The following is a 27,204-nucleotide window of genomic DNA, read 5'->3' as shown; positions in this document are numbered from 1 at the left end:
CCAAAAAAAAAAAAAAATAATCAAAAAAATCCCCTCCCACCCTGGGCAAGCGCGGAGCTTCCCCGAGCCTGAGGGGCCTCCACGCTTCGGCTGCCACCCGGATCCCCTTTCCCTGGGTTTGAGGTTATTAACATCAAACATGTGATCGGCCACATGACAGGCTAAAGGCTAAAAAGGAAAAAAAAAAAATTAAAAAAAAAAAATAAAGATAAATAAAAATCGCTTGGACACATCCAGAGGGGAAGGGAGAGATGGCAGCGTGGTGGGTACACCTCCATGTCCGTGGATTACAACCATTCCTGGGAAATCGCTGCTTTCCAGCGGCCCAGAATGATGGAAGCCATGGTGGGAGGAGGTTTAATAACGGGGTGATTGTGTAACTTGGAGCCTCCCGGCGAAAGTTGAGGCACCCAGTGGATGTTCCCAGTGCGTGGGGACGAGGATGGCACCGGATCAATTAGGGCAGCAGAATGTGCATCCCCCCAGCCTCCTCCTCCTCCTCCTCCCGATCCAGGAGTTTCTCCGCTAACGTATTTCTCTCCTCATTAACTGCTTCGGTGTCTTCTGCTCTTTCCAAAATAGTACCTACTATAACGGGGCCGCAGAGGGGGCCAGCTGGCACCCGCCGCGGGGCATCCAGACACGGAGCAGGGATTTGGGGGAGGAAAGACACAGGGGGCTGGTGGGATGAGGGCAGGGAGGGCTCTCATCCCCCCCCTTCCTCCAAATCCCCAGGGGAACCCCAGTTCCACCTAAAGCAGGGGCTCAGTGCCCCAGTTTGGGGGTGAGGCTCTTGGGGGTGTGATGAGGCCCATGCCAGGATGGGGAATCCCCCCACACCCAAAAGGGATGTCCCCTGCTGTCACCCCTCCCTGTCACTGCTGTGCCCCCCACCCCACAGAATGAAGGGAGGGGGCTGCATCCTCTTGGACCAGGGGGGCTAAAAATGCCCCCTCTTGGTGCAGGTGCCCCCCACCAAACAGAGATGCCCCCCAAACCAAAGGCCCCTCAGCTCCTCTGCAGAGGTTTCTGATAGAACAGTGGGTGTCCCCCCAGCCCGACCCCCCCACTCAGGGCTCTCCCTTAAGGGGGGGTCCCACTGGACCCCCCACTCTGGCTGCTCCAGGCCTCCCCTTCCCCTCTCTCTTGGGGATGACCCCCAAAAACCGTGATCTCCCCCTGATTTTCCAGCCTCCCTCCATCCTGGGGGTGCCCCCTCAATCTCCCCCCATTCAGGGGATGACCCCCACCAAACCAGAGTCCTCCTTAAAGGGGAGAGTCACCCACCAGAACATCCCCTGCTCCCCACTCCAGGCATCCCTGCCCCCCCAGCCCCTCCTTTAACGAGGGTGCCCCGCCACAACACCCCCCCCCCAAATCACGCTGCCCCCGCCCTTCCTCGGGGCTCCCCCAATTTGGGGACCCCCCTCAAATCAAGTTCCCCCCACCCAAACCAGGCATCCCCCTCCCTTTCTCTGGGTTTCCCCAGCCGGGAGCGGGGGGGGGGGCTCCGCTATCCTGGGGACCCCCCTAAACCAGCCACACACCCCATATTTCTCGGGAATATCCCCCTAAACCAGGCTCCCCCTCCTCCCATATCACGCTCCCCCCCTCTCCTTTCTCCGGCCTCTTCCAACCTGGGGACCCCCCCCCAAATGAGCCTCCCCCCTTTTCTTCGGCTCCCTCAGTTTGGAGACTTCCCCCCATTAACCGCGCTCCCTCCTCCTTTCTCGGGGCTCCCCCAGCCTGGGATCCCCCCTCAAAATCACGGCCTCCTCCGGCCTCCCCCAAACCAGGTGCCCCCCCACAAACCAGGCATATTCCCCTCCCTTTTCTCGGGGCTCCCCAAGCTTGGGGACCCCTCCCCACCCAAACCTCGCTCGCCCCCCATTTCTCGTGGCCCCCCTCCGCCGAGCCCCCCCCGCGCCCCCCGCGCAGGCAGGGGGCGCCCTCGCCGCCCCCTCACCCTTGACGATGCGCTCGGTGGTCGGCAGCTTGTTGTGGCCGCGCCCGGACATGGTGGCGGCGGCGGCACCGCTCCCCGCCGTGCCCCGCTCCGCTCCCCTCACCCGGAGCGGGGGCCGCGCGGGTGCTCCCGGCGGACCCGCTGGGCTGCCCCGGCGGCGGCTCCGCGGCGCTGCTCTCCCCCCGTCCCGCCCCCGCCGCCGCCGCCACACCGCCCTCCGCCCTCTGCCCCCCCCCCGCCCGCGCCTGCGCCACGCCCGCCCCGCCCCGCCCGCCATCTTGGAGGGGAAGGGGGCGTTGCTAAGCAACGGGGGGGCAACATGGCGGCGGCGCTGAGGGGGGAGCGTGGGGATGGCGCTGGCGGTGTTTGAGCAGCCCTCAGGCACAGCTTCGCTGGTGCGGGAGGAGAGTGGCGGGACCCCGGACTGCCTTGGGAAGGACTGGAAGGATCAACCAGTGCCACCCCTGCCGTGGGCAGGGCCACCTTCCACTGTCCCAGGGTGCTCCAGCGGGGCCTTGGACACTTCCAGTGATCCAGGAGTAGCCACAGCTTCTCTGGGAATTCCAGCCCAGCCCCTCCCCACCCTCCCACCCAGGAATTCCTTCCCAGTATCCCATCCATCCCTGCCCTCTGGCAGCGGGAGCCATTCCCTGTGTCCTGTCCCTCCATCCCTTGTCCCCAGTCCCTCTCCAGCTCTCCTGGAGCCCCTTCAGGCCCTGCAAGGGGCTCTGAGCTCTCCCTGGATCCTTCCCTTCTCCAGGTGAACATTCCCAGCTCTCCCAGCCCGGCTCCAGAGCTGATATTCCTTAGACACAACATTTTTGAGGGAAAGGAGAAGCAATGGTTTGCTCCTACCACTTGAAGATGAAGTAGGACAGGTTTAGATGGGATATTGGGAAGAAATTCCTCACTGTGAGGGTGGTGAGGGGCTGGGATGGAATTCCCAGAAAAGCTGTGGCTGGCCAGGTTGGAGCAACCTGGGACAGTGGAAGGTGTCCCTGCCCATGGCACTGGATGGGCTTTAACCAACCCAAACAATTCCAGGAATTCCATGACCCCATCCACCATCATCTGCTGAGGTAACTCAGGTTTCAGGCGTTCAGCAAAACACAAGGATTTTGCAGCAGAAAAGAGCTCACCCAAAGCCCCCCTGGAAGTGCTGATGAGCAGGAGCAATGCTCACTGTGACCTTTCTTGCTTAATAAAACATTAATTTTTTTATAAAACATCTCAGAACGTCAAGATTTGGTTTCTTAAAATTATTTTGCTGCTCAGAGCTGGCAGATAGGGGGGGAATGGTGTAGCAAAAGGCAAAAATGGGGAAGTAAAAAAGCAAAGTGTGCTATTTTTTTTTCCCTAATGGAGGGTAGGAAAACAAGGACACAAACACAGGAGCCTGGCTCGTGTGAGCTGGAGAGGAATCCAGCATCCCAAATCTCCCAGCAAACCAGGGATTGGAAATAAATTTTGGATAAATTAAAAAAAAAAAACCCAACACATATATATATATATACACACACACAGATACACACACACATATAGGTAAAATTAAGGGTTTTTGGAGCCGCAAAGGCCGTGCCATGCGGGCAGGCTGGGGGTTGTCAGTGCCACCTCCCGTCAGCCGTGCCGCACTGCACAGCCACGGAAATCCAGCTGGAAAAGCGGGATTGCATCACCCAGCCCGGCTCCAAGCTTTCCCCTTGGAAAAATCCTGAGCCAGCAGCGCTCCCATCCCTCCATCCCCCAGCAGCAGGGAGGATTTCACTGCCGGAGCACGCCTGGGACCCTCCGTCATTACAGAATATATTTTATTTATGGAATTTTACAAATATCTGTACAATTCACGTGACATTTAAGTTAACGCTCTTTGTTTTGGCGCGTTCTCTCCTACAACACCTGAGTTATAATTGAAATACTGAGATGGAACTTGAGCTTCCAACTGGATGAGGGGAGGGAGGCATGGATGAAAATCCACGAGGAGCTCGATTTGGGTGGGTTCCCATCCCTATCCCACCGGCAGGTGCCAGCCTGCCCAGCCGGGAACAGGAGCTCTCCTTGGTGGCAGGGCAGCCTCGTTTCTCATCCCCCTCACATCCCAAATATCCGCCTTGCAGATTTCTCAGGGAACAGGGATAAACTGGAAACGAGAAGCCGGCGGACTCGTGATTCCCACAGTGAATCCTGCCGGCTCTGAGGGAGCCAAGCCCTGCTCTCTGCCCTTTCCCAGCTCTTGGGGACCTCTCAGGCACAGTCCAGAGGGGACAAACCCCCCGATATCCCCCCATAGGCTTTTCCAGTGGGAATGCAGCTCCGGTGCCCTGCCAGCCCTGGTGTTTCCCAAGTGCTTCCTTGAGACAGAGGAGAGGGCACCTGTGCCAGTGAAAGGACTCAGATTTTCCACATCGAGTCGGTCAGCTGGGGCCGCGGCTCTCTCAAGCAAGTAAAAAGTGTTTCCAATGCCACTTTCATCCTGGAATCAGCAGCACAGGGAATGCCTGCGAGGTGCTGAATGATTGCCCGAGCCAGCACAGGCCACTGCTCTGTCCCAGAGGGAAAAGTGACTTAGGGTGACAATCCACAAGAGGCACCACATGGGACAAAGCGGAGCCTGTCTCTCCTTGAGGAAATCACCCAAGGACACCTTCAGGTGAAGTGTGATCCCAAAAACGCTCCCTGCTCCTCCAGAAGTTGAGATTTAGGTTTTGGGGTGCAGGACAAAGCCAAGAGCCGGGGGGTGCTGTGGGGACAAATGGCCAGACTAGAAAAGCCACCGAGAGTGCAGGTGATGATCCATGAGGATCCTGGCAGTGCCAGAGGCCATGGGCTCGGTGACAGCTGTTGGGTGTTTAGGAAGAACATCACCCAGCTGGGAACTACGGGAATTCAGGGATTACAGGGATCCAGCCAGGGTACAACACTGCCAGGGGTGCTGAGCCTGTGCCAGGGGCTGAGGCCCCTCTGTCCTGCGATGGGCAGGAAAAATACCTGGCACAGCCTCAGGTTTGCTTTCCTCAGGGCGGGAAGGGAAGGTGTGGGAGCCTCAGCTCCAGCACAGTGGCACCATGGGCCACCACCCTGTCCCACCCCACACACCTGCACAGGTGGGGAGTGAAGGAAGACACTTCACAAACACTTCCAAAGCACCTGCACCTCTCCTCCATCCCAATCCAGCGCCAAACCACGAGGGATTGCCCTGAATCCACACAGCCACAAGCTCACACCAGGTACAGGATGAAGGGTCTGGGGGCAAAAGAGGGGTGAGGGAACCTCAAGCAACACAGGTGGGGTGGGCAACCTTATCAATATGATAATAAGAAATTCACCTAGTGAATCTGAGGAACGCCAGCCCAGAGGCAGAGCTGGGAAGTGCCTGGAACACCCTTCTCTGGCTACTCCCTAAGGCTGGGAACACGCAGCCTGAAGAGGTTCACAGTCTGAGTTTTGCTTTTAAAAACACCCCCCACCCCACCCTAAACCTCAGTACTGTTTAAAAACCAGCTGGCTGTTCCCGGGTGTCACCATGAGCTTGGACACAGCCCGAGGAAAAATCCCTGGGCTGGAGCCTGGCTCTGCTCTCATCCCCTTCTCACCAGCCCTCACGGAGGAGGAGTTGGGATTTGCCCCTGATTCCACCAGCATGGACTGAATTGGGCTCAGGGCATCCTGGCAGGACTCTCCCAGCAGCCCAGGTGTCACTCCAACCCAGTTTGGTGTCCTCTGCTCCAAGCACTGACTCCAAAATGTGCTTTAAAACCCCTGCCTTCTTCACCCCACTCGTGCCAGGGCAGTGTCCGGGCTGAAACAGAGCGAAAGCAGTCGGATGATGGTGACATCGTGAACCTCCTCATCCTCGGAGAGCACAGCTCTGAGGGTAGGGAATGCTCTGAGAAGGGTCTGTCCCCATCTGTCCCCATCACACACCCCCAGAGGGGTCAGGACAGCGTCATGTCCCATGGGAATGCTCCGAGCACAACGAGAGGAGCAGCACGGCTGGAGCAGCTCCTGTCTCCCCATTCCATCCTTCCTGGGAAAGGCGAGGAGAGAAGGGATATGACACTGGAAAAAGTCAGGTCAATCCTATGGGAAGGGGAATTCCACTCCCCTCAGCTTTAAACCAGAAAAAAAAATCCATGGAATAGCTTTCAAAGCAATGTCTCTCCTGTAGTGTGACGTCAGTGCCCGCACAGGTACCGTCGTATGTTTGCAGCAGGAAAAGGAAAGAAAATAAAAAAAGAAAGAAAAAACCCTTTCCCCCCCAAAAAGAAAACCATGGAAAAATTGGATCAGGGCTGCAGCTCAGACTGGTCCTACCCTATCTGGATCTGCCCTGAGTACATGGTGAGCAGCACCATGATGGTGAAGCCTGTCAGCAGCCCTGCGTTCTGGATGGCGAAGGTGATCAGGGCGCTGCCGTTCTGCTCGTCCTCCCGGCTGACCTCGTTCATCTCAGGGAACTGCAGGGGGAAAAATCGGGGCAGCAGGGCTCAGTGACAGCTCCATCCTTCCTCAGCAAACATCCACCACCCTCCCATCCCGGGGATTTCAGCCAGGCAAAAGAAAGCAGAGATATCTGAGCAAACCCCGCCGTGCCTGCAGGGCAAGCTGAGCTTTTCCTAGGAAGAAATCCCAGGGCTCTGAATTCTGGGGTTTGGGATTTGGGGCTCAGGATTTACCATGTCAGCCAGTGCTATGTACAGGAACATCCCTCCAGCCAGAGCAAAGATCCAGTTGGCAGAGAAGTGGCTGCCGGCCACGATGCCGAAGGCCAGGCCCACATAACAGCAGCAGGCAGAGATGAAATTGAAGAAGAGGGCCTGGCGAATGGTCATCCCAGCATTCAGCAGGATCACAAAGTCCCCTGTGGGAGAAGAGGATGGGAGGATGAGGAGGGAAGGGCTGTCAGCAGCATCGGGACAGCACCGGCTTGAACTCGTAGAATGCCGGAATATCCCGCGTTGGAAGGGAAGCACAAGGACCAGAGTCCAACCCCTGGACTGCACAGGACACCCAAAAATCACAGCATGTGCCAGCTCAAGGGTGGGCCCCCTGTGGCTGCTGGCACTGGGCACTGACCATCACACTGTGCCTAAATTCAGACATTCACACCCAAACCTGCCTCTCCTCCACTGACCATTCCACTATTCCTAAATTCAGACATTCACACCCAAACCTGCCTCTCCTCCACTGACCATTCCACTATTCCTAAATTCAGATATTCACACCCAAACCTGCCTCTCCTCCACTGGCCATTCCACTATTCCTAAATTCAGACATGCACACCCAAACCTGCCTCTCCTCCACTGACCATTCCACTATTCCTAAATTCAGACATTCACAGCAAAACCTGCCTCTCCTCCACTGACCATTCCACTATTCCTAAATTCAGATATTCATACCCAAACCTGCCTCTCCTCCACTGACCATTCCACTATTCCTAAATTCAGACATGTACACCCAAACCTGCCTCTCCTCCACTGACCATTCCACTATTCCTAAATTCAGATATTCATACCCAAACCTGCCTCTCCTCCACTGACCATTCCACTATTCCTAAATTCAGACATTCACAGCAAAACCTGCCTCTCCTCCACTGACCATTCCACTATTCCTAAATTCAGACATTCACAGCAAAACCTGCCTCTCCTCCACTGACCATTCCACTATTCCTAAATTCAGATATTCATACCCAAACCTGCCTCTCCTCCACTGACCATTCCACTATTCCTAAATTCAGACATTCACACCCAAACCTCACCTCCCCCCTCAAGTGCCCCTAAATTTGGACATTCAAACCCAAACTTGCCTCCCACTCACTGATCACAGCACTGTCCCTAAACCCACACATTCACCCCCCCACTGACCACTCCACTGCCCCTAAATTCAGACATTCCCACCCAAACCCGCCTCCCCCTTCCCAAACCAACAAAGTGTTGAGGGCTTTTTTTTTTTGTCTTCAGATGCCTCCATCTAAATTTAAATCTCAGACATCATATTACCTCGTTATTTTTAGAGCGGCGATTACTCAGAGCAGTTTACAGCCCTCCCTTTCCCCCTCCCCTCAGCAGCATCACTGTTTATTCCACCCCAAATCTGCCTTTCTGGATGGAAAAAGGCTGGAGCAGGGGCAGATCCGAGGAGCCACGTACCCAGCTCGTGTGGGAACTCCTCGCAGAGTATGGCCACGGAGGTGCTGATCCCTTGGAAGACAGACACGGTGAAGGAAGCGCCGATGGCCAGGCCGTCAATGAAGTTGTGGAGGCCGTCACTGAGGGTGATCATCCAGGCCAGCGTCCCAATGTCCGAGTACCTCACCTCCTTCAGCCAGTAGCACGCGCTCTGGGAGGCCTGCAGGTCCTGCCACAGCACCCCAAAACAGGGCTCAGCACCCAGATGGGGTCACTGATCCACCCCCCCATTCATTAAACCCAGAGCGGAGCTGTGTGCTCCCACCACATGCAGAAAAAACTGGTTTTAACTGTTTTGTCACAATGCCATGGGATGAGGCGCTCACCTGGACAGAGAGGGAGCCCACCACAGCCTTCTCATCCCCAGAGGGGGGCTTGCACTCCAGGTCACTGGTGATGTGTGGGATCATGTGGTCCAGGTCCCCGTTCTGCAGCTTCTCTGTGACCCCCTCCTCCCGGTCCTTCTTGGAGGGCAGAGCCTCGGGGCCATAGTGACTGTGCCCATGGTGGTGCTGTGGGATCAGGGGATTCAGGATTGTCAGTCATCCCAATATTCCTGCTCTTTCCCACCCTGCTATCCTGATACTCCTGCTCTTTCCCTCCCCACCACCCTGAAATTCCTGCTGTTACCCCACTACCCAGATACTCCTGCTCTTTCCCACCCCGCCACCCCAATATCCCTGTTGTTTCCCACCCCACCATCCTGATATCCCTGCTGTTTTCCATCCCCCACCTGAAATTCCTGCTGTTTCCTGCCCCACCATGCCCTGCTCTGCCTCACCTGGTCCTTCTGCTTCAGGAGCATCTTCAGGATCTTCTCCGTGAAGAAGAAGAGGTAGAAGCCCCCGAACACCACAGCGGATTTGGAAACGTAATAATCTTCCTGAGGGTTGAATCCAAACGCCTGCAGGCAGGAGGGGACATGGGAGAGGATGAGGAGCAGGCCCTGGCAGTGTCCTTCATCTGCCTTTGCCCCTGGGGTGACACTGGAGGGGTGACACAGCTCTGAGCTCTCTCTGGGGAGCAGCTGCTTTGGGGACAAGCTCAGAAAACACCTTTGTGCACCTTTAATCTCCCTCATTCCCTCATCCAAGCCGGCCATGCCCCAAGGCATTGGATCCTGCACTGGGGCAGGGATGCCAAAACCAGGCTGCGCTCTGCACAGGGGACCTGCCTCCAGGGCTAGAAAAAGCCAGAAAAGGCAATAAAACAAAGATTCTCTGCTTGAAGCAGACCGAGGATCTCCCTGGAGCGATTCCCTTCCAAACTCCAGCTCCGAGGGGCTTCCAGCCCTCCGTACCTCGCTCAGGGCTCCCCTCCAATGCCGCCTTCCCCTTCTCCAGCCAGCGAGCGCCCAGAAACAGCCCCAGAGAGAGAGAAAAGCACAAACCCACCAGTCCTCTCCCTACCTCGGGAATGAGCTGGAAGAGGGCGTTGGAGTAGAGAGTTCCAATCGCCAGAGCTATGAAGTAGAGGAGCAGCCGCTTGTAAAAGGTCTTCTTCATGAAGGGCACCACACTGGCTCCCACCAGCGAGCACAGGGAGATGACGGAGACGCAGAGGAAACCGTAACCCCAGACTGGCAGAGCCAAACCCACCCCGGGAGACGGGAGACGGGAAGGGACGAGATCAACGTGGGGATGGGCAGGGAAGGAATCCACACCGACAGGACAGAGAGAGGAGGGAGGGAGAGAAGGGAGACAAGAGGACATTCATTAGTGATTGTTGTTCATCTGGCGCCACCTCCAAAGGGCGAACCCGGCGCTGAGCGGCTTTGGGAAAGTTTGGGAATCTCAGCTGAGTTTTGGCAGCTGGGCCGTGTCCCAGCCAGCCCCCAGCTCTGCTCCATGGACCATTCCCGAGCCACAGAGTGCCCGGGTCCCCCGAGCGCCTCATACGCTCCATCCCTGCCCTGCAGTCGGTCCCTGCTGGGGTGCTCCGGGTGCCGGCGGGGCTGGAGCGTACCTCTGGCATTTCAATTCCCGGCAGATCGGGAATTAGAGGCGCTTGGTTTCTATGTGCAGCAAATAAAAGTTGCAGGTCTGGAGCTGAAAAGGAACCTTGGAAAAAAAATCCCACTGCCAGCATGGATGAGGCGTTCGCTGCCCAGCAGCACAACAGGCAACACCAGGGGGAAAAACCCGCTGGAATTTTAAGGCTGGATGTGCCAAATCCAGCTTATCCTGGACCACGTTCCTAAGGTTTCCAATCCAGGTGGATTTATTCAGCTCCAGAACTGCACAATTACAACACAATTAATTTGCGATATTTCCGTTGGTCCCATCAGAGCACCGGGAAACCTCATGGAAGGCAGAACCCTTGTGGGAACATTGGCCTGGGAAATCAGGCAGAGGAGGAAAAGAAAAAAAGGCAATTAAAGGATTTGTAGAAGTTGGCTAATTCCAGAAGAAGCTGGTGCTTCTCCAGGCTGTTCTCCATGCTTTTATACAGATATTTAATCATATTTTCATGGATATTTCACATTTTTTTCCCTCTGGCTCATGCCAGTAGTGCTGCCACAAGTGTGGCTGAGCACATCCCTCCAAGGGATTAACTCCTGGACACAGAGCAGGAGCGAACAGCTTCTCCCAGCACACTCCCACTCCTCAGACGTGGCAGGGGTGGAGGACACTGAGGGTTTCCTGGTGCTCAGAGGGATGAGAAAAGCCCTGCGGAGACCCTTGAGCCAAGCCCTGAGCCTCGGGTGACAAGGGGTCAGATCGATTCGGCGGGGTGGAGGCAGAGAGGGCGCCCAGGGAGCTGCCCCCGGAGATGGGAGAGAGGCAGGGACGTTCTACCGCACCTCTGGGATGAGCTGGAAGAGCGCGTTAGAGAGCAGCGTGCCGATGGAGAGCGCGATGAAAAACAGGAGCACCCGGCTGAAAAAGGCCTTCTGGGAACACGGAACGATGAGGACTCCGAGCAGGGAGGCCACGTTAATCATGGACACACTGAGAAAACCAAAGCCCCACGCTGCGGAACGAGAAGAAACGAGGGCCAGACATTACCGAGGCTCTCAGAGAGCCCGGACCCGGGCAGGTGGGAAAGGCTGGCTCCAGGGCTGTTCCCCGTGCTCCAGATGCTCCAGCTGCGACAAAACCATCGTGTTTGGTGCAGGGAAGGTGGGAATGAAGCCACCGGGTTCCTTGGAAAAGGTTTTCCCAAACCCCAGCGTGGGAGAAGCCGAGCTGTGCTCAGGGCAGCTGATCCAAGACCTTGGGCATCGCTGGGACCGGGATAGGCAGGAGCTGGTTGAACATCTGCCGGTGGCTGGAGGCCAGCAGGTCCCTCCAGGGGCCGTGTCACCCCCTCCCACCCACAGGAACTCCTCATCCAGCTATCAGAGTCCCCTCCTCATCCAGCTATCCCGGAGGCACAGAGGTTATCCCGGCAAAACCACACCACGGCACGATCCACAGCGAGGAAAACTTGGTCAGGATTCCCAGCTGCTGGAGGCAGGGAATTCCCAGGAGTGGGAAGTGGCTGCTCCTCACGTGCCCAGGCAGTGCCTGTGGTCCCCCCAGCACCCCAATTACCTTCAGCTGAGCTGGGCCTGCTCTCCTCTGTCTGCTCGTTCTCCTCATTTTCCAGGTTTTCGGAGGCGCACGCCCCCGACTCCAGCTGCTGCAGGATGGTGGGGCAGAACTCCTTGAACTCGCTGTGCCCCACAGGGGAGCCCTCGCTCAGGTTGTGGATGGCGAAAAGCTCCACGGAACTGAAGCACTGGAGGAGGGAAGGGACAGGAAGGTGCCTTGAGATTCCCACAGCTCCGCAGGGAGATTCCAGGAGCCTGCAGGGAGGTTTTGGGGGTCTGCAGGGAGGGGTCCCCTCCTTACCCGGGAGAGGTTCAGGCGCTGCTGAGGCGTTTGGGAGACATTGGCGTGGCCCACTCCCACATCCAGGCGGTTCAGCAGCGCCTTGAGCTGCTTCAGGCTCAAAGTCTGGCTCTCCCCATAGCGCTGGAGCAGATCCTGCAGGAAGGAGGCTGCGGAGACTCCGGTGCTGTCCCTGCCCGCCCAGACCTGCGGGCAGGGGAGGAGGCAGAGCAGCAGGAGCAGGCAGCAGCTCCGGGGGCCCACGCTGGGGATCATGGTGTGTCTGGGATGCTGGGAGAGAAACCACACTGCTGTTGGCTTTGGCATTCCCAGCGCTCCAACCACGGCTCCTCCACCCCACCGATGGATTTATCCTCAGGGAAAGGGGAAACAGCACTGGGAGCACCCAGATCCTGATGAGGACAGAGCATTTTTCCACAGTTTTTCCATGCAAGACCACCCTCTCCTCCTCCACGCTGAGCCACCCCAAGCCCCTCACTCACCGTGGGGGGCTGCCAGGACCCGGCTCCCGGGGGCTCTCCAGCTCCACAGCACCTCAGGGATCCTGGGAAGAGCAGGATGGTTGGGAAGCAGACAGGGCTGCAGGGAGGGCTGTGCCAAAATCCAGCCCCAAATGCAGCTCTCCCGGGGGTGAGGAGTCACGCTCCAGCCCTTGGCCACGTGTGGGTCCCCTCGGCGTCACCGGGGCTGGGACACAAACGTCTCTGGGACCTCAATGCCAGCGTCCGGAGGAGCACGGGAGCCCCAGGGACAGAGGTGGCCTGTTCATTAGGTTATAATTTAACCAGGATAATTACCATGAACCGAGTGCTTCCCCGCTCTAACTGCAGGTGCCTTTATAGTGTTTGCCCAGAATCAATCCTTGCCCTCTGTGCCTCTTTCATATGTGCTGGGAATTGATAAAAGAGAGGTGGCACAGCCCCGGGGTGCAAAGGAAGGGGCTCAGGGAGGGGAGGGCAACGACAGGCACGACCTGCACGTCCACCTTGGGAGGCACCCAAGAGCCTGGAGCTCAGGCTGCCTGCCTGGAAAAGCTTCCCTGAGAGGCAGATGGCAAATTTGGGATTTGCAAGGAGAAAATAAAAGTCTGCTGCCTCCCAATAGTGCAGCAGCCATCCCGATCCCAGTGTGGGCTCCAGGCACACCTCCTGATCCCCCTGGCTCCCCTTCCCTGGTGCTCCCGACCCAGCCCTGGACACCCCGCAGTGCCTGGCCTGTGCTGACGGCTCACAGGCTCCAGTCTCTTCCAAAAACCAGGACATTTTTGAAGCCTGGCCAAGCAATTGTTCCAAAAATAACCTGGGGCCAGGATTTCCATGCCGAGGGGCTGCTGGGGAACCGCAGGACCCCACTCCCCATCCAGGACCCCGCTCCTCCTGAAGGCTCCCACATTCCCACAGGTTTTACCAGCTTACCACCACTTTGTGAGCTTTGTTCTCAGGGAGGTTTTAGCCTCCTCCTGCCAGGGCTTAGCTCGGATGCTTTGACTTAACCCCTCTCCTCCCAAAACGAGGGAGGGAGCCCACCCAGAGCGGTGCTGGTGCTGGGAACACCCCGCTGAATTCAGAGCCCCGAGGGACACTCTGCCTCTTGGGCATCCCCCAGCGAGCCCAGACCCTTCCTCTGCCTCCCTATCCCAAATCCACCCTTCCAGGTGGCTCCTCCTGGGCTACGTGGGGCATCCAGTCACCTATGTGTGACTCCCACAGGTGCTGGCAAACATCCCACCGTGCTAAAGGTTTGTCCCGGCTGGCCGCACGTCCCCGCTGGCTGCCCTTCCCAGCCGAGCGCTCCCCATGTCCCGGTGCCTTCGGGAGCCGTCCCGCTCCCTGCGCACCGATGTCCCGCTCTGTGCCAAGGCACGCAGCTCTCCCCGCTGCCAAAACCCCTCCCGGGGGTTTCTCCTAAAGCCGGGCTGAGCCGGATACACCCAGGGTGGAAAACCGGACCTCAACTTTCCCGCAGCTGCCAAAGGCAAGGCAGGAAGCGCTGAGCGGGCAGAGCGGGGCAGCGGCCGGAGCTGCACGGGCTCGCTCCGTTTTAGGGCAAAACGAGGTGGAGGAGCCGCCCCTGCGGAAGAGAAGGGCCCAAAGAGGGACATTCCGGGGGGCTCCGACCTGCTGGAATCTCAGGGCAAGGCAGGAGGGTGCCGAGCACACCCGGCCCGGCCTCCCGGGACAAACGCGCTGCGGCAAACACCGAAGAACAGCGAGCCTCGCCATCCCCACCGCCAGCCGCGACCCCTCCGCAGCCCCCCGGCCTCCTGCCCGCTACCTTCAAGGGCGTCCTTCCACCGGGATGCGTTCCCGGAGCCTGGAGCCAGCGCCTGACCTACTTTATCGCTCCTCGGGATGGGGCACGGGGACAAACCGCTGCCACGGGAAGGGCCGGCTGCCCGGGAGGGATGTGCCCGGGAGCGATGCCCGGCAGCCACGACAGCACAACGCAGCTCCCAAGGCCGGGCAAACCCTTCCCATCTCCCTGGGCTTCACTTCCCAGAGATCATCGATCCCGGCCGCAATCCACACGCATCCCTCCCCCTGCTCCCGGGAAGGTGACGCCGGGAATAAGAACCGCTGGCACAGCCGAGCATGACCCGGCGACGTCAGGCAGACGCTTCCCGAAATCCCGCGCAGGGACAGCTGGCTGGCGCAAACCGGGAGGGGAGGGGGGCAGCGGGGGCCCCCAAATTCCACCCTCACCCCCCCCCCCCGGGACCCATCCCGCTCCTTCCGGAGCAAACGCCGCTCCACGTGTCCTGCGGCAAGGAGGAGGAGGAGGAGGAGGAGGAGGGAGGTTTTCCATTCCCTGCGGCTCGTCCCGGGGCGGGCAGCGGACACGTTCCTGGGTCATGGATACCCTGGGCTGCCGCCGGAGCCTCCGGGCAGGGTCCTGTCCCTTCCTTTCCCGTGATCGCAGGCCCCGGGGCGGGCAGGTGGAGACACCCCGGGCATCCCACCCCACACCGACCCCCAGTCCTGCCCAGTGGCCCCTGCGCCGGAGCTGCTGCTGTCCCCCAGTCCCTGCCCCATCCCACCGCCGCTGCCTGGTCCCACAGCTTCTACTGGTGGCGCCAGACCCCATAACTGGGCCCTGCATCCCAAAACTGCGTCCTGCACCCCATAACAGTGTCGTACACCTCAGAACCCACCTCTACCTGCACCCTCACCTGCCCCAGACTCCAGGGGCTGTCCCAAAACGAGCCCCCATGGCTGTCTCCAGGCCCTAGGACCTGTCCCAAACCCTAAACAGCCGCTCCCTGCATCCTTCCATGCATCCTACATCCCTCCCTGCATCCCCCATCCCCATCCGGGGCTCGGGGCCGGCCCCAGCCCGCTCCCCACGGCCCGCTGCCTCCCTCCCCGCGGCGGCCCGTCCCCGCAGCCGTTCCCTGTGGCATGGCAGGGCTGCTGTGCCTATCCCGGTCCGTCCCGGCCCATCCCGGTCCATCCCGGTCCTACCTCCGCTCCCGCTCCCGCCGCCGCCGCTCGGGGCCGCACAGGGCGCATGCGCGGCCGCCGGCACGGGGAGCGCTCCCATTGGCTGCCGCCGCCTCAGGCCACGCCCCCGCCGCCTCAGGCCACGCCCACTACGCGGTGCAGCGCCGGGACCCCAAAAAATCCCACCCGGGACCCCCCAAAATATCCCACCCGGGACCCCCCGAAATCCCACCCGGGACCCCAAAAAATCCCACCCGGGACTCCCCGAAATCCCACCCGGGACCCCCCAAAAATCCCACCCGGGACCCCCCAAAAAATCCCACCCGGGACCCCCCGAAATCCCACCCGGGACCCCCGAAATCCCACCTGGGACCCCCGAAATCCCACCCGGGACCCCCCGAAAAATCCCACCCGGGACCCCCCGAAATCCCACCCGGGACCCCCCAAAAAATCCCACCCGGGACACCCCGAAATCCCACCCGGGACCCCCCAAAAAATCTCACCCGGGACCCCCCAAAAAATCCCACCCGGGACCCCCCGAAATCCCACCCGGGACCCCCCCAAAAAATCCCACCCGGGCCCCCCCAAATAATCCCACCCGGGACACCCAAAAATCCCACCCGAGACCCCCAAAAATCCCACCTGGGATACCCAAAAATCCCACCCAGGACCTCCCTAAATTCCACCTGGGATCCCCCAAAAATCCCACATGAGAACCCACAAAAATCCCACTCCCCTAAAAATCCCACTCAGGAACCCCCAAAAATCCCACCTGGGATTCCCCAAAAATCCCACCTGGGAACCCCCAAAACCCTGTCCGGGACTGCTAAAAAATCCCACCCAGGACCCCCCAAAAATCCCGCCCAGGATCCCCCAAAACCCTATCTGGGACACCCAAAATCCCACCTGGGATCACCAAACCGCCCCCCCCGGGGCACTGGAACCCCCAAAGAGCCCCCAACACTCACCCCGGGAGCACTGGGACCCCCCAGAAACCCACCCAGGGCTATTGGGACCCCATGGAACCCACTGAACACCCACCCTGGGGGCACCAAGACCCCCGAGGACCCCTCTAAGGGACCCCCCAGAGCATCAGGGACCCCAGAGATCCCCCAACACCCCCCTGGGGGCACCACACGGACCCTTTAGGGGCACTGAGCACCCCTCAACCCTTTTCCCCAGGGCTCACAGCACCAAACATCCCCTGGGGTGGGGCTGGGGGACCCCAAGGACCCCCTGGAAAAACCCCTGGGAGTTCAGGGGGGGACAAATCCTGGCAGCCAGACCCATCCTGGCTCCAAGGAGCTCTCAGGGCCAAGGAAAAGGCAGAGCTGGGATAGAAAAAGCTGCTGGAGGGGGTCAAGCAGAACTGGGGGACCCCCAAAATCCCCAGCCCAGCACCCCCAGGGCCAAGATTTATTCCTAAATCCCATCCCAGGCTGGGCCACGGCTGCCAAAGTCCGCCAGGACTGGCAAATAAACGGGGATAAATGATTAACCCAGGGCACAAGGTGACAGCTCCGGTGCTGTGATCCTCCCCTCAGTGTCCCTGCTCCATCCTGGGATCCCTCGGGAATGAGGGGCAGGATGTGGCCACCAGCATCCCCCCAAAAATCCACGAGGGAGCAGCTGTCAGCAACGGTTTTATTGGAATGAACCAAAAAACTGGTTACAGCAAAGAGAAAAATCAGGGAATTCCAACTTGTCTTGACTAAGGCAGAAAAAGCACCTAAAATAGGTGAAAACTCAAACCTTTCCCTGGGGTAATGACCTGAATCGACAAAGAATTCTCCTTGGAAAACCAGTGACTCTTCAAGGACAGGAGAACCGGCCAAACTGGAGCTAGTTTGTTCAACAGCAGCTTGAAAAAGCCCAGGAAAAAAAACAAACTTCAAACCTGGGTGGAAATGCAAGAAACTGGGGAGGAAAAACCCCCAAAATCTTTGGGATTTACATCCAGCACCTGCACAGGGATGAGCTGTGGGAGCAGCAGCACTTTTGGGGCTCATTAATTCAACCCCCTTATGGGGAGGGCTGGAAACCAGCAGGATATTCCTTTGGGTTCATCCCCATGGAGATAATTCCCAAAAAACCCACAGCCCTGGGATGCTGTTGCAATCCCCAGCATCCTCTAAACCAACAAACAAAGAATAAATTAACACCAAAACAGGGAATAGAGGAAGATCCCCCTCGGCGGGGGGGACAAACAGCAGCGGGCGGGGAGCGGAATTCTGGGCGCAATCCCCGTTTTCCCAGCGCCATCCTGGCTTTTTTCTGGGTGCAATCCTGGTTTTCCCAGGTCCTGGCAGGTTAAAGGAAGAAGAGCTGCTCGCAGAGGTGGGCACTGGGCTCGTGGTGCAGGACCTGTCCCACCAGGAATGCCAATTTGTGGGCGTACTTGCAGGGGGCAGGGACACGGACCGTGCCCGGCCAGTTCCAGTACAGGTGACACAGCTTGAAGGTCAACCTGGGGACACGGAGGGAATTGGGATTTAGGATTCCTGGGAATGGGGATGGATCCAGTTCAGATCCCTCCCAGAATCTGCTCCCAGTTGTCCCTGGGAAGGGAGAAATGGGATTTGGGATTCCTAGGAATGGATCCTGGTTCAGATCCCTCCCAGATTCTGCTCCCAGTTGTCCCTGGGAAGGGAGAAATGGGATTCCCAGGAATGGGGCTGGATCCAGATTCAGATCCCTCCCAGTTGTCCCTGGGAAGGGAGAAATGGGATTTGGGATTCCTGGGAATGGTTCCAGGTTCAGATCCCTCCCAGAATCTGCTCCCAGATGTCCCTGGGAAGGGAAAAATGGGATTTGGGATTCCCAGGAATGGGGATGGATCCAGTTCAGATCCCACCCAGAATCTGTGTTTTTTCCAAAGGCTGGGAATGGGGTGAGCCAGGTGGGGCTCATCCAGGTCCTCCCAGTTCACCCAGTATGAGCAGCAGGCTCAGCCCAGTTCCTGCACAGGGACCTGTCCCCCCCAAACTGCTCCAGCGGCCGATTGACCCAAAAACCCCAAATTTAGGGGGGAGTCTCAATGGGGTCCCCACCCTGACACAAGGCTGCTCTTCCTTCTGTGGGATACTGGGGGGGCTGTAGGATTCCTGCCCTTCCCTCTGGAATATTTTGGGGGGCTGCAGGATCTCAGGGATTCCTGCACTTTTCCCTGGGTGATTTTGAGGGTCTCTCTCCTTCCCTCTGGAATATTTTGGGGGGCTGCAGGATCTCAGGGATTCCTGCACTTTTCCCTGGGTGATTTTGGGGGTCTCTCCCCTTCCCTCTGAAGGATTTTAGGATTTTGTAGGAGCTCTGCCGTTATCCCTGCAGGGAATTGGGAGGACCTGGAATCTTGGGTAGCTGCAGAAATCCCTGCCCTTCCCTCTGGAGGATTTTGAGGGTCTCTCTCCTCTCTGGAATATTCTGGGGGGCTGTAGGATCTCAGGGACTCTGGGATTCCTGCACTTTTCCCTGGGTGATCTTGAGGGTCTCTCCCATTCGCTCTGGGGGATTTTGGGGGGCTCAGGACCCCCCCTTACCTCTGGAGGTGCTCGGAGCTGAGGTTGGCTGTGTTCCACATGCAGATGTAGCGCGTGGGAACGCTGCAGCCCTGCCGGGAGTGATGGGCCAGCAGGAAAAAATCCTGCCTGGGAGGGCAAAACAAACCCCAAGGTTATTCTTTTCCACCCCAAAATGAGCATTTTTGTACCTCAGGGTGCTCTGACCCCAGATTGGGCTTTTTTTTTTACACCCCAGAAGGGTGGTTTTGAACCCCAAGGATTTCACTTTCGGACTCCACAGAGATTTTTTTGCACCCTGAGGTGTTTTTACCACCATTTTTCTTTCACTCCGGGCTTTTTTTTACACCCTGGGGTGGTTTTATAACCATTTTTTTTGCATTCAAGGTGTTTTTATACCCCACAGCATCTTATTTTGTAAAAACAATAAATTAAAAAGTACCTTATGGTATTTTTACAACCAATTTTTTTGCATCTTTTGGGCCTTTTACACACCACATTTTTCACACACCATGGGGTGGTTTTTTTCCAACACTGTGGCCTATTTTTACAACAATTTCTTTGGCACCCTGGGATTTTTTCTTGCACCCTGAGGTTTTTTTTGCACCCTGGGCTATTTTCTACTTTTTTTTTGCACCCTGGGGTGGTTCTACAACCATTTTTTCACAACGAGGGTAGATTTTTTTTCCACCCTGGGGCATTTTCCTCTCCATTTTTTTCACACCCAGGTTATTTTTTCCCCCCTGGGGGTGTTTTTTATCCCTCCCCAGGATGTTTTTTACCCTATCCCAGCTCCCCCAGCCCCAGCTCTGCCTCTCACCAGCCCGAGCTGGTGACGCTGTGGTCGATGACAGTGCCCAGGGGAGGGGACACGAACTCCTCTCCTGCCAGGCAGTAGAAGTTGGTGCTCAGCTGCTTCTGCACCACCACCACCACGAGGCTGGGCTGGTAATTTTGGAAGGTGTGGAAGCTCTTCTGGAGCTGGGGCACCTCGTACTTGAGCACGGTGTCCAGCTGGGGGTCAGACACCCCGTCCCGGTACACCACAATCTTCAAGGGCAGAGAGTGGTTCAGCTGAAGAGGGGGAAAAATGGGGAAAATCAGCTCATTTTTACCTCCCTGCCACGCACAGGATTAGCTGAGGGAGGTGGGAAAATATCCCCTGGTCAGGTTTGGGTGTTCAGGGATGGAGCTGGGAATTTAACCCACACTGAGTTCCCCCCAAAATGCAGCTCAGGGGGGGTTTGGGGAGGGTTGGGTTTGCATTAATCACAGAATTCCAGACTGATTTGGGTGGGAAGGAGCCTTCAAATCGTCTCATCCCACCCCTGCTGTGGGCAGGGACAGCTCCCACTCTCCCAGGGTGCTCCAGCCTGGCCTTGGGCACTGCCAGGGGTCCAGGGGCTCCTCTGGGAATTCCATCCCAGCCCCTCCCCACCCTCCCAGCCAGGAATTCCTTCCCAATATCCCATCCATCCCTGCCCTCTGGCACTGGGAGCCATTCCCTGTGTCCTGTCCCTCCAGGCTCTCCTGCCCAGCAAATTCCCAGTGCCCAGCACTGTTCCTGCAGCATCCACAGAGGGATGAGAAAATAAAGTCAGAGAGTCCTGGAATGGTTTGGGTTGGAAGGGACCTTAAATCCCATCCCACCCCCTGCCATGGGCACAGACACCTCCCACCATCCCAGGCTGCTCCAAGCTGGCGCTGGACACTTCCAGGGATGAGGCAGCCACAGCTTCTCTGGGAAAATCCCAAGAGCTGGGATTTTTGCTGGCCCTTGCCCTGTCACAAGCTGCTTTTCTCACGCTGGGGACAAGGGACAGGCCTTTGGGAGCTGTAACGTGGCAAACTGATCCCGAGGCATGTTCCCGAGATAAGGATGAGCTGTGCCGGCTCCACATCCAGTCCAAAGGCTGCCAGGGAGCTTTGCTCCCCTGCACGTATCCAGGCTGGAAGTTCTGGCAGTTTTTCCCTTTGTTTTGAGGGAATTTGGAAGCACAGGAGGGTGCTTTTGGTCAGCCTCACCTCGTGGAAGCGCTTGAGGGCTTGGGAGAGGCAGAGCCGGAGGCTGTCGGCGATTTCCTGGTGGGGCATCTGGAAAACCACCCTGGAGTACCACTTGGTGAGGGTGCTGGGGATGGAACGGGAATGAGCACCAGGAACCCCCCCAGCTCCAGGCAAAGTCCACTGAGGTCTTGTGCAACCCCAAAGTGGCCTCGGCTCAGCACTCCCAGTCCTTTCCCCGGTGATTCCCGACACAAACACGCCAGGGGAGACCTCGCTGAGCGCAGCAGCTCAGGGACAGCAGCATCCTCACCCCCTTCCTGGCCAAGGAATGGGGTTCTGGGATGGGATATCCTCCAAATTCCAAGGGCAGAGCAGGAAAACGCCTTCCCCCTTTTCCCAGGAAGCCACGTACTGGTTCATGCTGGCCACAAAGCCGATGACAGAGCGCATCCCTTGGCCCCGGCTGTGGTGGATGTCCATGCCCACAACCATCAGCTGCTTCTGGAGAGGGGAACAGAGGTGGGATTTAGGGATAATGGAGGGGGGCAAGCAGATTTAGGGATAATGGATGGGGAAAAGCAGGTGGGATTTAGGGATAATGGAGGGGGGCAAGCAGATTTAGGGATAATGGATGGGGAAAAGCAGGTGGGATTTAGGGATAATGGATGGGGAAAGGCAGGTTTAGGGATAATGGATGGGGAAAGGCAGGTTTAGGGACAATGGATGGGGAAAGGCAGGTTTAGGGATAATGGATGGGGAAAGGCAGGTGGGATTTAGGGATAATGGAGGGGGGCAAGCAGATTTAGGGATAATGGATGGGGAAAAGCAGGTGGGATTTAGGGATAATGGATGGGGAAAGGCAGGTTTAGGGATAATGGATGGGGAAAGGCAGGTTTAGGGACAATGGATGGGGAAAGGCAGGTGGGATTTAGGGATAATGGAGGGGGAAAGGCAGGTTTAGGGATAATGGAGGGGGAAAGGCAGGTTTAGGGATAATGGAGGAGGAAAGGTAGGTGGGATTTAGGGATAATGGAGGGGGAAAGGTAGGTGGGATTTAGGGATAATGTCCATGCCCACAACCCTCAGCTGCTTTTGGAAGAGGGAGAAACAGCCAAGTAGGATTTAGGGATAAGTCAGAGACCTCCAGGCTCGGATCCCTCCAGCTCCAAGGGACTCACACACACCCAAGAGAAGCCAACCCTGATTCTCCAGCTGGTTCACCCAATTCACCCCCTCCCAGGCTCATCCCAGGGTTTTCCTGCCTTACCAGTGGGATATCAACCCCCCAGAGCTGCCCGCCCAGCTTGCAGTTGATCTGCAGCAGAACTTTCTGCACCACGCTCCTGATCTTGCCAGGATGGCCCGTGAGGGACTGGGCGTTGATGACCTACGGAGAGGGAAAACACAGGGAAAAGTGAGGCTGAAGACAGCCACAGATTCCTGGGAATGGGGGTCCCAACCCACCTGGGAGGGCACCGGGGTCTGCACACAGCAAAGCTTCTTGATGGCCCCGTAGATGTCGTCCCGGCTGCCCGGGATGATGCACAGGAGCAGCTGCACCTTGTCCTGAGGGGAATCATGGAATTGTTCAGGTTGGAAAAGCCCTCCTGGATCACTGAGTCAAACCTGAGGTCACCAATAGCCCACATGCCCAGGCGTCACATCCACACCTCCAGGGATGGGGACTCCACCACCTCCCTGGGCTGCCCATTCCTGTAATTTAACAACTCTTTCCATGAAAAAATTCCCATTCCTGGGAATCCCAAATCCCATTTCTCCCTTCCCAAGGTTATCTGGGAGCAGATTCTGGGAGGGATCTGAACCTCCTGCTGCCTCCCCTGGCACAGCTTGAGGCCATTTCCTCCTGTCCTTTGTTCCCAACCCTCAACTGACTTCACCCTCAGGTCACAGATTTTTAGGGAAAAACAAAGTTCCACTGAGCCCCCAGGTGCTCCCATCCCACCTTCCCAATGATCCCCCAGGGATGTCCCCACTCCTCACCTGGCTTCCCAGAGAACTCTGGATGGTCCTGACGTAGGTCTCGATGCGGTCGTCCCGCAGCTCCTGCACTGTGGGCTGCCCCACCTGCATTCCCATGGCTCCACAGCTGCTCCTCATGGCCACCAGCAGGTCCTTGGCCAGGTGCTGCAGCCGCTTGGGATACATCAGGAGCCAGGAATTCATGGAGATCTGGGAGAGAAGCCAGGACAGGCCGTGGTTTGGGGGTGTTTCTGCAGCTCCCAATCCACACAGCACGTTCCTGTTTGGGAGAGGAGAAACCCACGGAGCACAGAGGGAAATTTGGGAGGGGAAAACTGGGCCTAGAGGAAGCTGGAGCACAGCAGGGAGTTTGGGAGAGGGAAATCTGGGAGAGGCAATTCTGGCCAAGAGGAGCCTGCAGCACAGAGGGGAATCTGGGAAAGGAAAAGTGGCCCAAGAGAAATTTAGATGGAATTCCATCCAATTCCTACATGTGAAAGGCTCCCTCCACCCTGGGATGGGGTGGAAAAGCCAACACCAGAGCCACATACCTCCAACTCCTTTGAAAAACAGCCTGGAGCGCAAATCCAACATAAACAAGGGAAGGGTTTGTGCTGGAAGCAGCTCAGCTGGAATGCCAGCACTCAGGAAAACTCATCCCAGCTTCCCAAAGCAGGGGAAGCTGCTGCTCACCACGGTGATGGGCACTTCCTTCGTCACCTCCCGGTGCCAGCCCAGCTCCTCGGCGGGAAGGAAGGTGCGGTGCCGGAGGTTGATCCGCTCCACGGGCAGGATGTGACCCTGGGTCTGGGCAGAGCGGGAATCTCCGGAGCTGCCTCCACCACCTCCACACCCAGAGGGAAGGCTGAGAGCCCCTCTGCCCTTACCCTGTAGATATCCGTGTCTAGGCACAGCCCCCAGCGCTCCAGCTCCCTGGCAGCCTCCGGAGTCTCCCGGATGCGGGACAGGAGGCTGGTGAGGCGCCGGTAGTGCTGCTGGGGGCTCTGGATCATCTCCCACATCACCTCCTGCACCAGGAACACCCAGAGGGTGAGGGAGGGCTTGGGGCTCCCCCCAAACCCTCAGGAAAGCTGGGATGAGGGGATGAGACAAGCTCTGACCTTCAGTATCCGACTGTTCTTGCGGAGGTCGGAGAGCCCGGTGAGGAAGGTGAGCTCCGGCACGAGCAGCACCAACTCCAGCTGGCGCTGCAGGGAGGGACAGGCACCATCAGCATTCCAGGGCTTGGGAATCCCTGCTCTCCAGGGGCTGGAGGGGCCCAGAGCAGCCTGTGGATCTCCATGCCCAGCTCACCTTCCCCTCTGGCAGCAGTTTCTCCTTGGGCTTATGGACGAGCAGTGGCTGGTCCAGCTCCCTGATGGTGATCCCGTAGGTCTGGCTGGAAAAACAGCATCGTCACACAACGCTGGAATTCCGGTTCAGAATGGATCTCACAGAACACTCAATCCCAAATCCCTGCTGTGGGAAACCTCCCTGCCCCCACCCAGGATCAGCACAGAGCCCTTCCCATTCCCACGGGACGAGGCAGCAGCTCCTCCTCACCTGTAGTACTCCACAAAGGTGATCTCCTGGCCGCTGGCCAGGGTGAAAGTGTCCTTGGGGGTCTTGTCCCAGTCGATGTCGTCCACGCGATAGGTGCGGTTGTTGTAGCGAGTCATGACCACGCTCCCCACCAGCTGCTTGGTGCACTCATCCTGGAACGTCCTCTGGCTCTGGGAGTGGATGTTTTGCCTGGGAAAAGAGGAGAGGTGTGGAACGCCTCCCCTCCCTATCCCAAAAATAAAGCACTTTTTGCAGCACCCTCATCCCCAAAGCTTTTGGGGTTTTTGCCGCTCTTCTCACATCACGCTCAGGACGGAGTCGCTGCGGATGATCTTGTGGATGGAGTCCACCATGAGGAAGAGCCCTCCGTCCTTCCTACGGATGCTGACGGCATATCCCGGCCAGATATGGAGGCTGTGTCCAGAGGGAAACAGACCTGGGTTAACCCAGAGCAGCCAAGGAATACCCAAAACTCAGGGATTTATTTCAACTTCTCAGAACAGCTGCTCCAAAGTCAGAGCTGACCTGGGAAAACTTCCCAGTTTCCAGGGATGATCCTGTGGGAAGGAAGGTGCCAGCACCCACCTGTATTTCTGTAGAGTGGTGGCCTGGGCAGGCTCAAAAAAATGTCGCCCAACCAGGCTCATGTTGAGGATTTTCATCACCCTAAGGAAGAAAAAGCAGAAAAAGGAGAAGTGTATGAGGACTGGCAGGAGGAAGGAGGAAAGGAGTCTCCTCCCTGGAACTCCGGGAGGGTCTCCTTGGTCTCTCACCTGCGGAAAACCACGTTATAAAAGGGGATGCAGAGATCCGAGCTGGGCTCCAGGATTTTGGTCATCTGGATGTTGATGGAAATCTCCTCGTTGTTCTTCCTCTGAGCCTTCAGGCTGACCTTTGGCAGGGCCAGAAGGGGTTCTCCAACCCAAAACAGGGGCACCCCTGTACCCCCAAACTGGGTCAGACCCCACCCCGCCCCTTACCTTGGGGATCTGGATGGGCAGGAAGAGGATGGAGCCGTCGAAGGCCATCACGTCCCCGGTGACGGCACACTGCTCCTTCAGCATGGCAAAGCGGGCACTCTTGCATTCCACCTCGGGGCTGGGGGCACACAGGGCCTGTTCTCTGTCCTCTGCCTCCCCCAGACCTCGCTCAGCCCCCCAAAAATCCCCCCCAAAGAAAACCCACAGCTCCTTGTTGCACTGGGGCTGCTCCACCTCATGGCAGTCTGGACAGCAGGAGGGACACTGAGGGCTCTGCCTGGGGACACCCCGACCTCGAGGAGCTTTGGGGGACCCTTGAGGGGCTGTGGGGGACCCCAGCCCCTCATTATCACCTGAAAGTCACGTGGTACTGGTAGACAGCTTCGTTCTGGCAGTGGATCTTTACAAAGTTCAGCCCCATGGACACGGGGGCTCCCTTCCCCACTGGCTTCGTCCCCTGCGTCCTGCGAGGGACAGGGGGTCAGCAGCGACCCAGCAGCACCCGGACCCCAAAACGAGGGGCTGGGGCGGTCACTTACGGCCTGGCAGCAGCTGGGGGGGTCTCCGGGGTGGGCAGGGGCGTCGGGCAGGGCTGGGGGCCGGGCGGGCATGGGGCGGGCACAGCGGTGGCTCTTCCAGGCTGGGTGGGCAGCGCGTCCCCTCTGCCTCTCCACAGGATCCTGCGTCCCCAGGGCAAACTGGGGTGAGCCCTGGCACACGCTGGGGACACAGCAGGGCTGTCCTGGCTGCAAACCCCCAGCCATGACCCCGACCCCCAGAATTCCCCTACTCCTGCCCCACAGCAGCCTGGGGGAGGCTCAAAACAGCCAATATCTGGGATAAGGGGATAGGAGGGACAGCGGAGATGGGGAAGACAGAGGGAATAAGGGAACGGGGAGGACATATGGGGCATGGGGGAGACAGAGGGGATGGATGGGGAGAAGGAATGGGGGCAGGGAAGGTGGAGAGGAGGACCCAGAGGAGGGTGAGCACTGAGGATTTAGGGCTTTAGGGGTGTGGGGAACTCACTGCCCACGCGTGGGGAGCGCCGCCAGCGCTGCCCCTTTGTCCTCCTGCTGCTGCTGCTGCACCGGCCCGGGCCGAGCCAGAGCCTTTCCATCGCCAGCGCCGCCCCGGCCTGCGGGAGCACGGGCACCGTAAGCACCGGGGCTCGGCTGGCGCCCTCCGCCCCACCCCCCCCACCGGCACCTACCGAGGGGCCTCTCCAGAGGCCGCTCATCCAGGCCCAGCCCGCGGAACAACGCGGGTAAGGGCGACGACGTGGGTCGGGGCTGAGCGGGGCCGGGCGAGGGCAGGCGAGGGGAGAAGGCCGAGAGGCCGCGGAGCCCCCGAGCCATGGGGACGGCCGGGCCGAGCCCGGGCCTGGGCCTGGGCGGGCGGAAGGGCCGCGGCGCGTCCATGACCGCCCCGTCGAGGCGCAGCCGGAGCCGCGGCCACGCCGCCGCCGCTGCCCCGAGCGCACGCGCGGCCCCGCCCACGCGGCGCTGATTGGACGGCGCTGAGGACACGCCCACCCCGCGGCGCCCCCTGGCGGAGCGAGAAGCGGGACCCGAGGGCAGCGCGCGAGAAAAGGGCGCGGGTGCGGAAAGGGGGCGTGGTCAAAGGGAGGGGGGGTGTGGCTATGCAAATTAGCGCGTGGGCATGATGGGAGGAATGGAAGCTGCGATGGGATTGATGTGGGATCGGGGGATAAAATGGAATGGGCAGGGGA

The 27,204-nt window shown here is 58.5% G+C and overlaps 3 protein-coding genes across 7 annotated transcripts in view; all 3 read right to left on the bottom strand.

Annotated features, from left to right (window-relative positions):
- PPP3CC (protein phosphatase 3 catalytic subunit gamma) overlaps positions 1 to 2,166 on the bottom strand; it is a 42,846-nt gene extending 40,680 nt beyond the window's left edge. For both annotated transcript variants that reach the window (XM_058859126.1, XM_058859127.1), the window contains exon 1: positions 1,967 to 2,166. In XM_058859126.1, the coding sequence (XP_058715109.1) occupies positions 1,967 to 2,018 (52 nt within the window). In that variant the 5' untranslated portion in view covers positions 2,019 to 2,166. The remainder of the gene's footprint in view (positions 1 to 1,966) is intronic.
- Positions 2,167 to 3,750: 1,584 nt separating this feature from the next.
- Positions 3,751 to 15,539, bottom strand: SLC39A14 (solute carrier family 39 member 14). Of its 3 annotated transcripts, none has more exons than XM_058859343.1 (10): positions 15,449 to 15,539; positions 12,470 to 12,531; positions 11,988 to 12,257; positions 11,688 to 11,874; positions 10,955 to 11,124; positions 8,933 to 9,055; positions 8,478 to 8,663; positions 8,113 to 8,320; positions 6,640 to 6,824; positions 3,751 to 6,420 (listed from the first exon to the last, which is right to left on the bottom strand). In XM_058859343.1, exons 1-10 carry the CDS (start codon positions 15,525 to 15,527, stop codon positions 6,274 to 6,276), a joined length of 1,617 nt encoding a protein of 538 aa, XP_058715326.1. In that variant the 5' UTR covers positions 15,528 to 15,539; the 3' UTR covers positions 3,751 to 6,273. The 3 variants fall into 3 exon arrangements, with proteins under 3 accessions (XP_058715326.1, XP_058715325.1, XP_058715327.1); XM_058859342.1 differs by lacking the exon at positions 10,955 to 11,124 and adding an exon at positions 9,561 to 9,730; XM_058859344.1 differs by lacking the exons at positions 10,955 to 11,124; positions 15,449 to 15,539 and adding exons at positions 9,561 to 9,730; positions 14,262 to 14,335.
- Positions 15,540 to 17,066: 1,527 nt separating this feature from the next.
- On the bottom strand, positions 17,067 to 27,120 carry PIWIL2 (piwi like RNA-mediated gene silencing 2). Of its 2 annotated transcripts, none has more exons than XM_058859427.1 (21): positions 26,686 to 27,120; positions 26,502 to 26,610; positions 26,012 to 26,152; positions 25,826 to 25,936; positions 25,473 to 25,590; positions 25,266 to 25,330; positions 25,078 to 25,158; positions 24,793 to 24,906; positions 24,493 to 24,681; positions 24,244 to 24,328; positions 24,051 to 24,137; positions 23,817 to 23,957; positions 23,623 to 23,736; positions 22,951 to 23,139; positions 22,414 to 22,515; positions 22,217 to 22,336; positions 21,362 to 21,450; positions 20,968 to 21,073; positions 19,763 to 20,016; positions 18,964 to 19,071; positions 17,067 to 17,894 (listed from the first exon to the last, which is right to left on the bottom strand). In XM_058859427.1, the coding sequence occupies exons 1-21, from the start codon at positions 26,891 to 26,893 to the stop codon at positions 17,738 to 17,740; spliced, it is 2,688 nt and encodes an 895-aa protein (XP_058715410.1). In that variant the 5' UTR covers positions 26,894 to 27,120; the 3' UTR covers positions 17,067 to 17,737. The 2 variants fall into 2 exon arrangements, with proteins under 2 accessions (XP_058715410.1, XP_058715409.1); XM_058859426.1 differs by having other exon boundaries at positions 25,266 to 25,384; positions 26,686 to 27,119.
- Between the last annotated feature and the right edge of the window lie 84 nt (positions 27,121 to 27,204).

The sequence above is a fragment of the Poecile atricapillus genome, chromosome 29 (assembly GCF_030490865.1).
Source record: "Poecile atricapillus isolate bPoeAtr1 chromosome 29, bPoeAtr1.hap1, whole genome shotgun sequence".
Lineage (NCBI taxonomy): Eukaryota > Metazoa > Chordata > Aves > Passeriformes > Paridae > Poecile > Poecile atricapillus.
The sequence above is the reverse complement of the archived record's forward strand: the minus strand, read 5'-3'. Positions and strand labels throughout refer to the sequence as shown.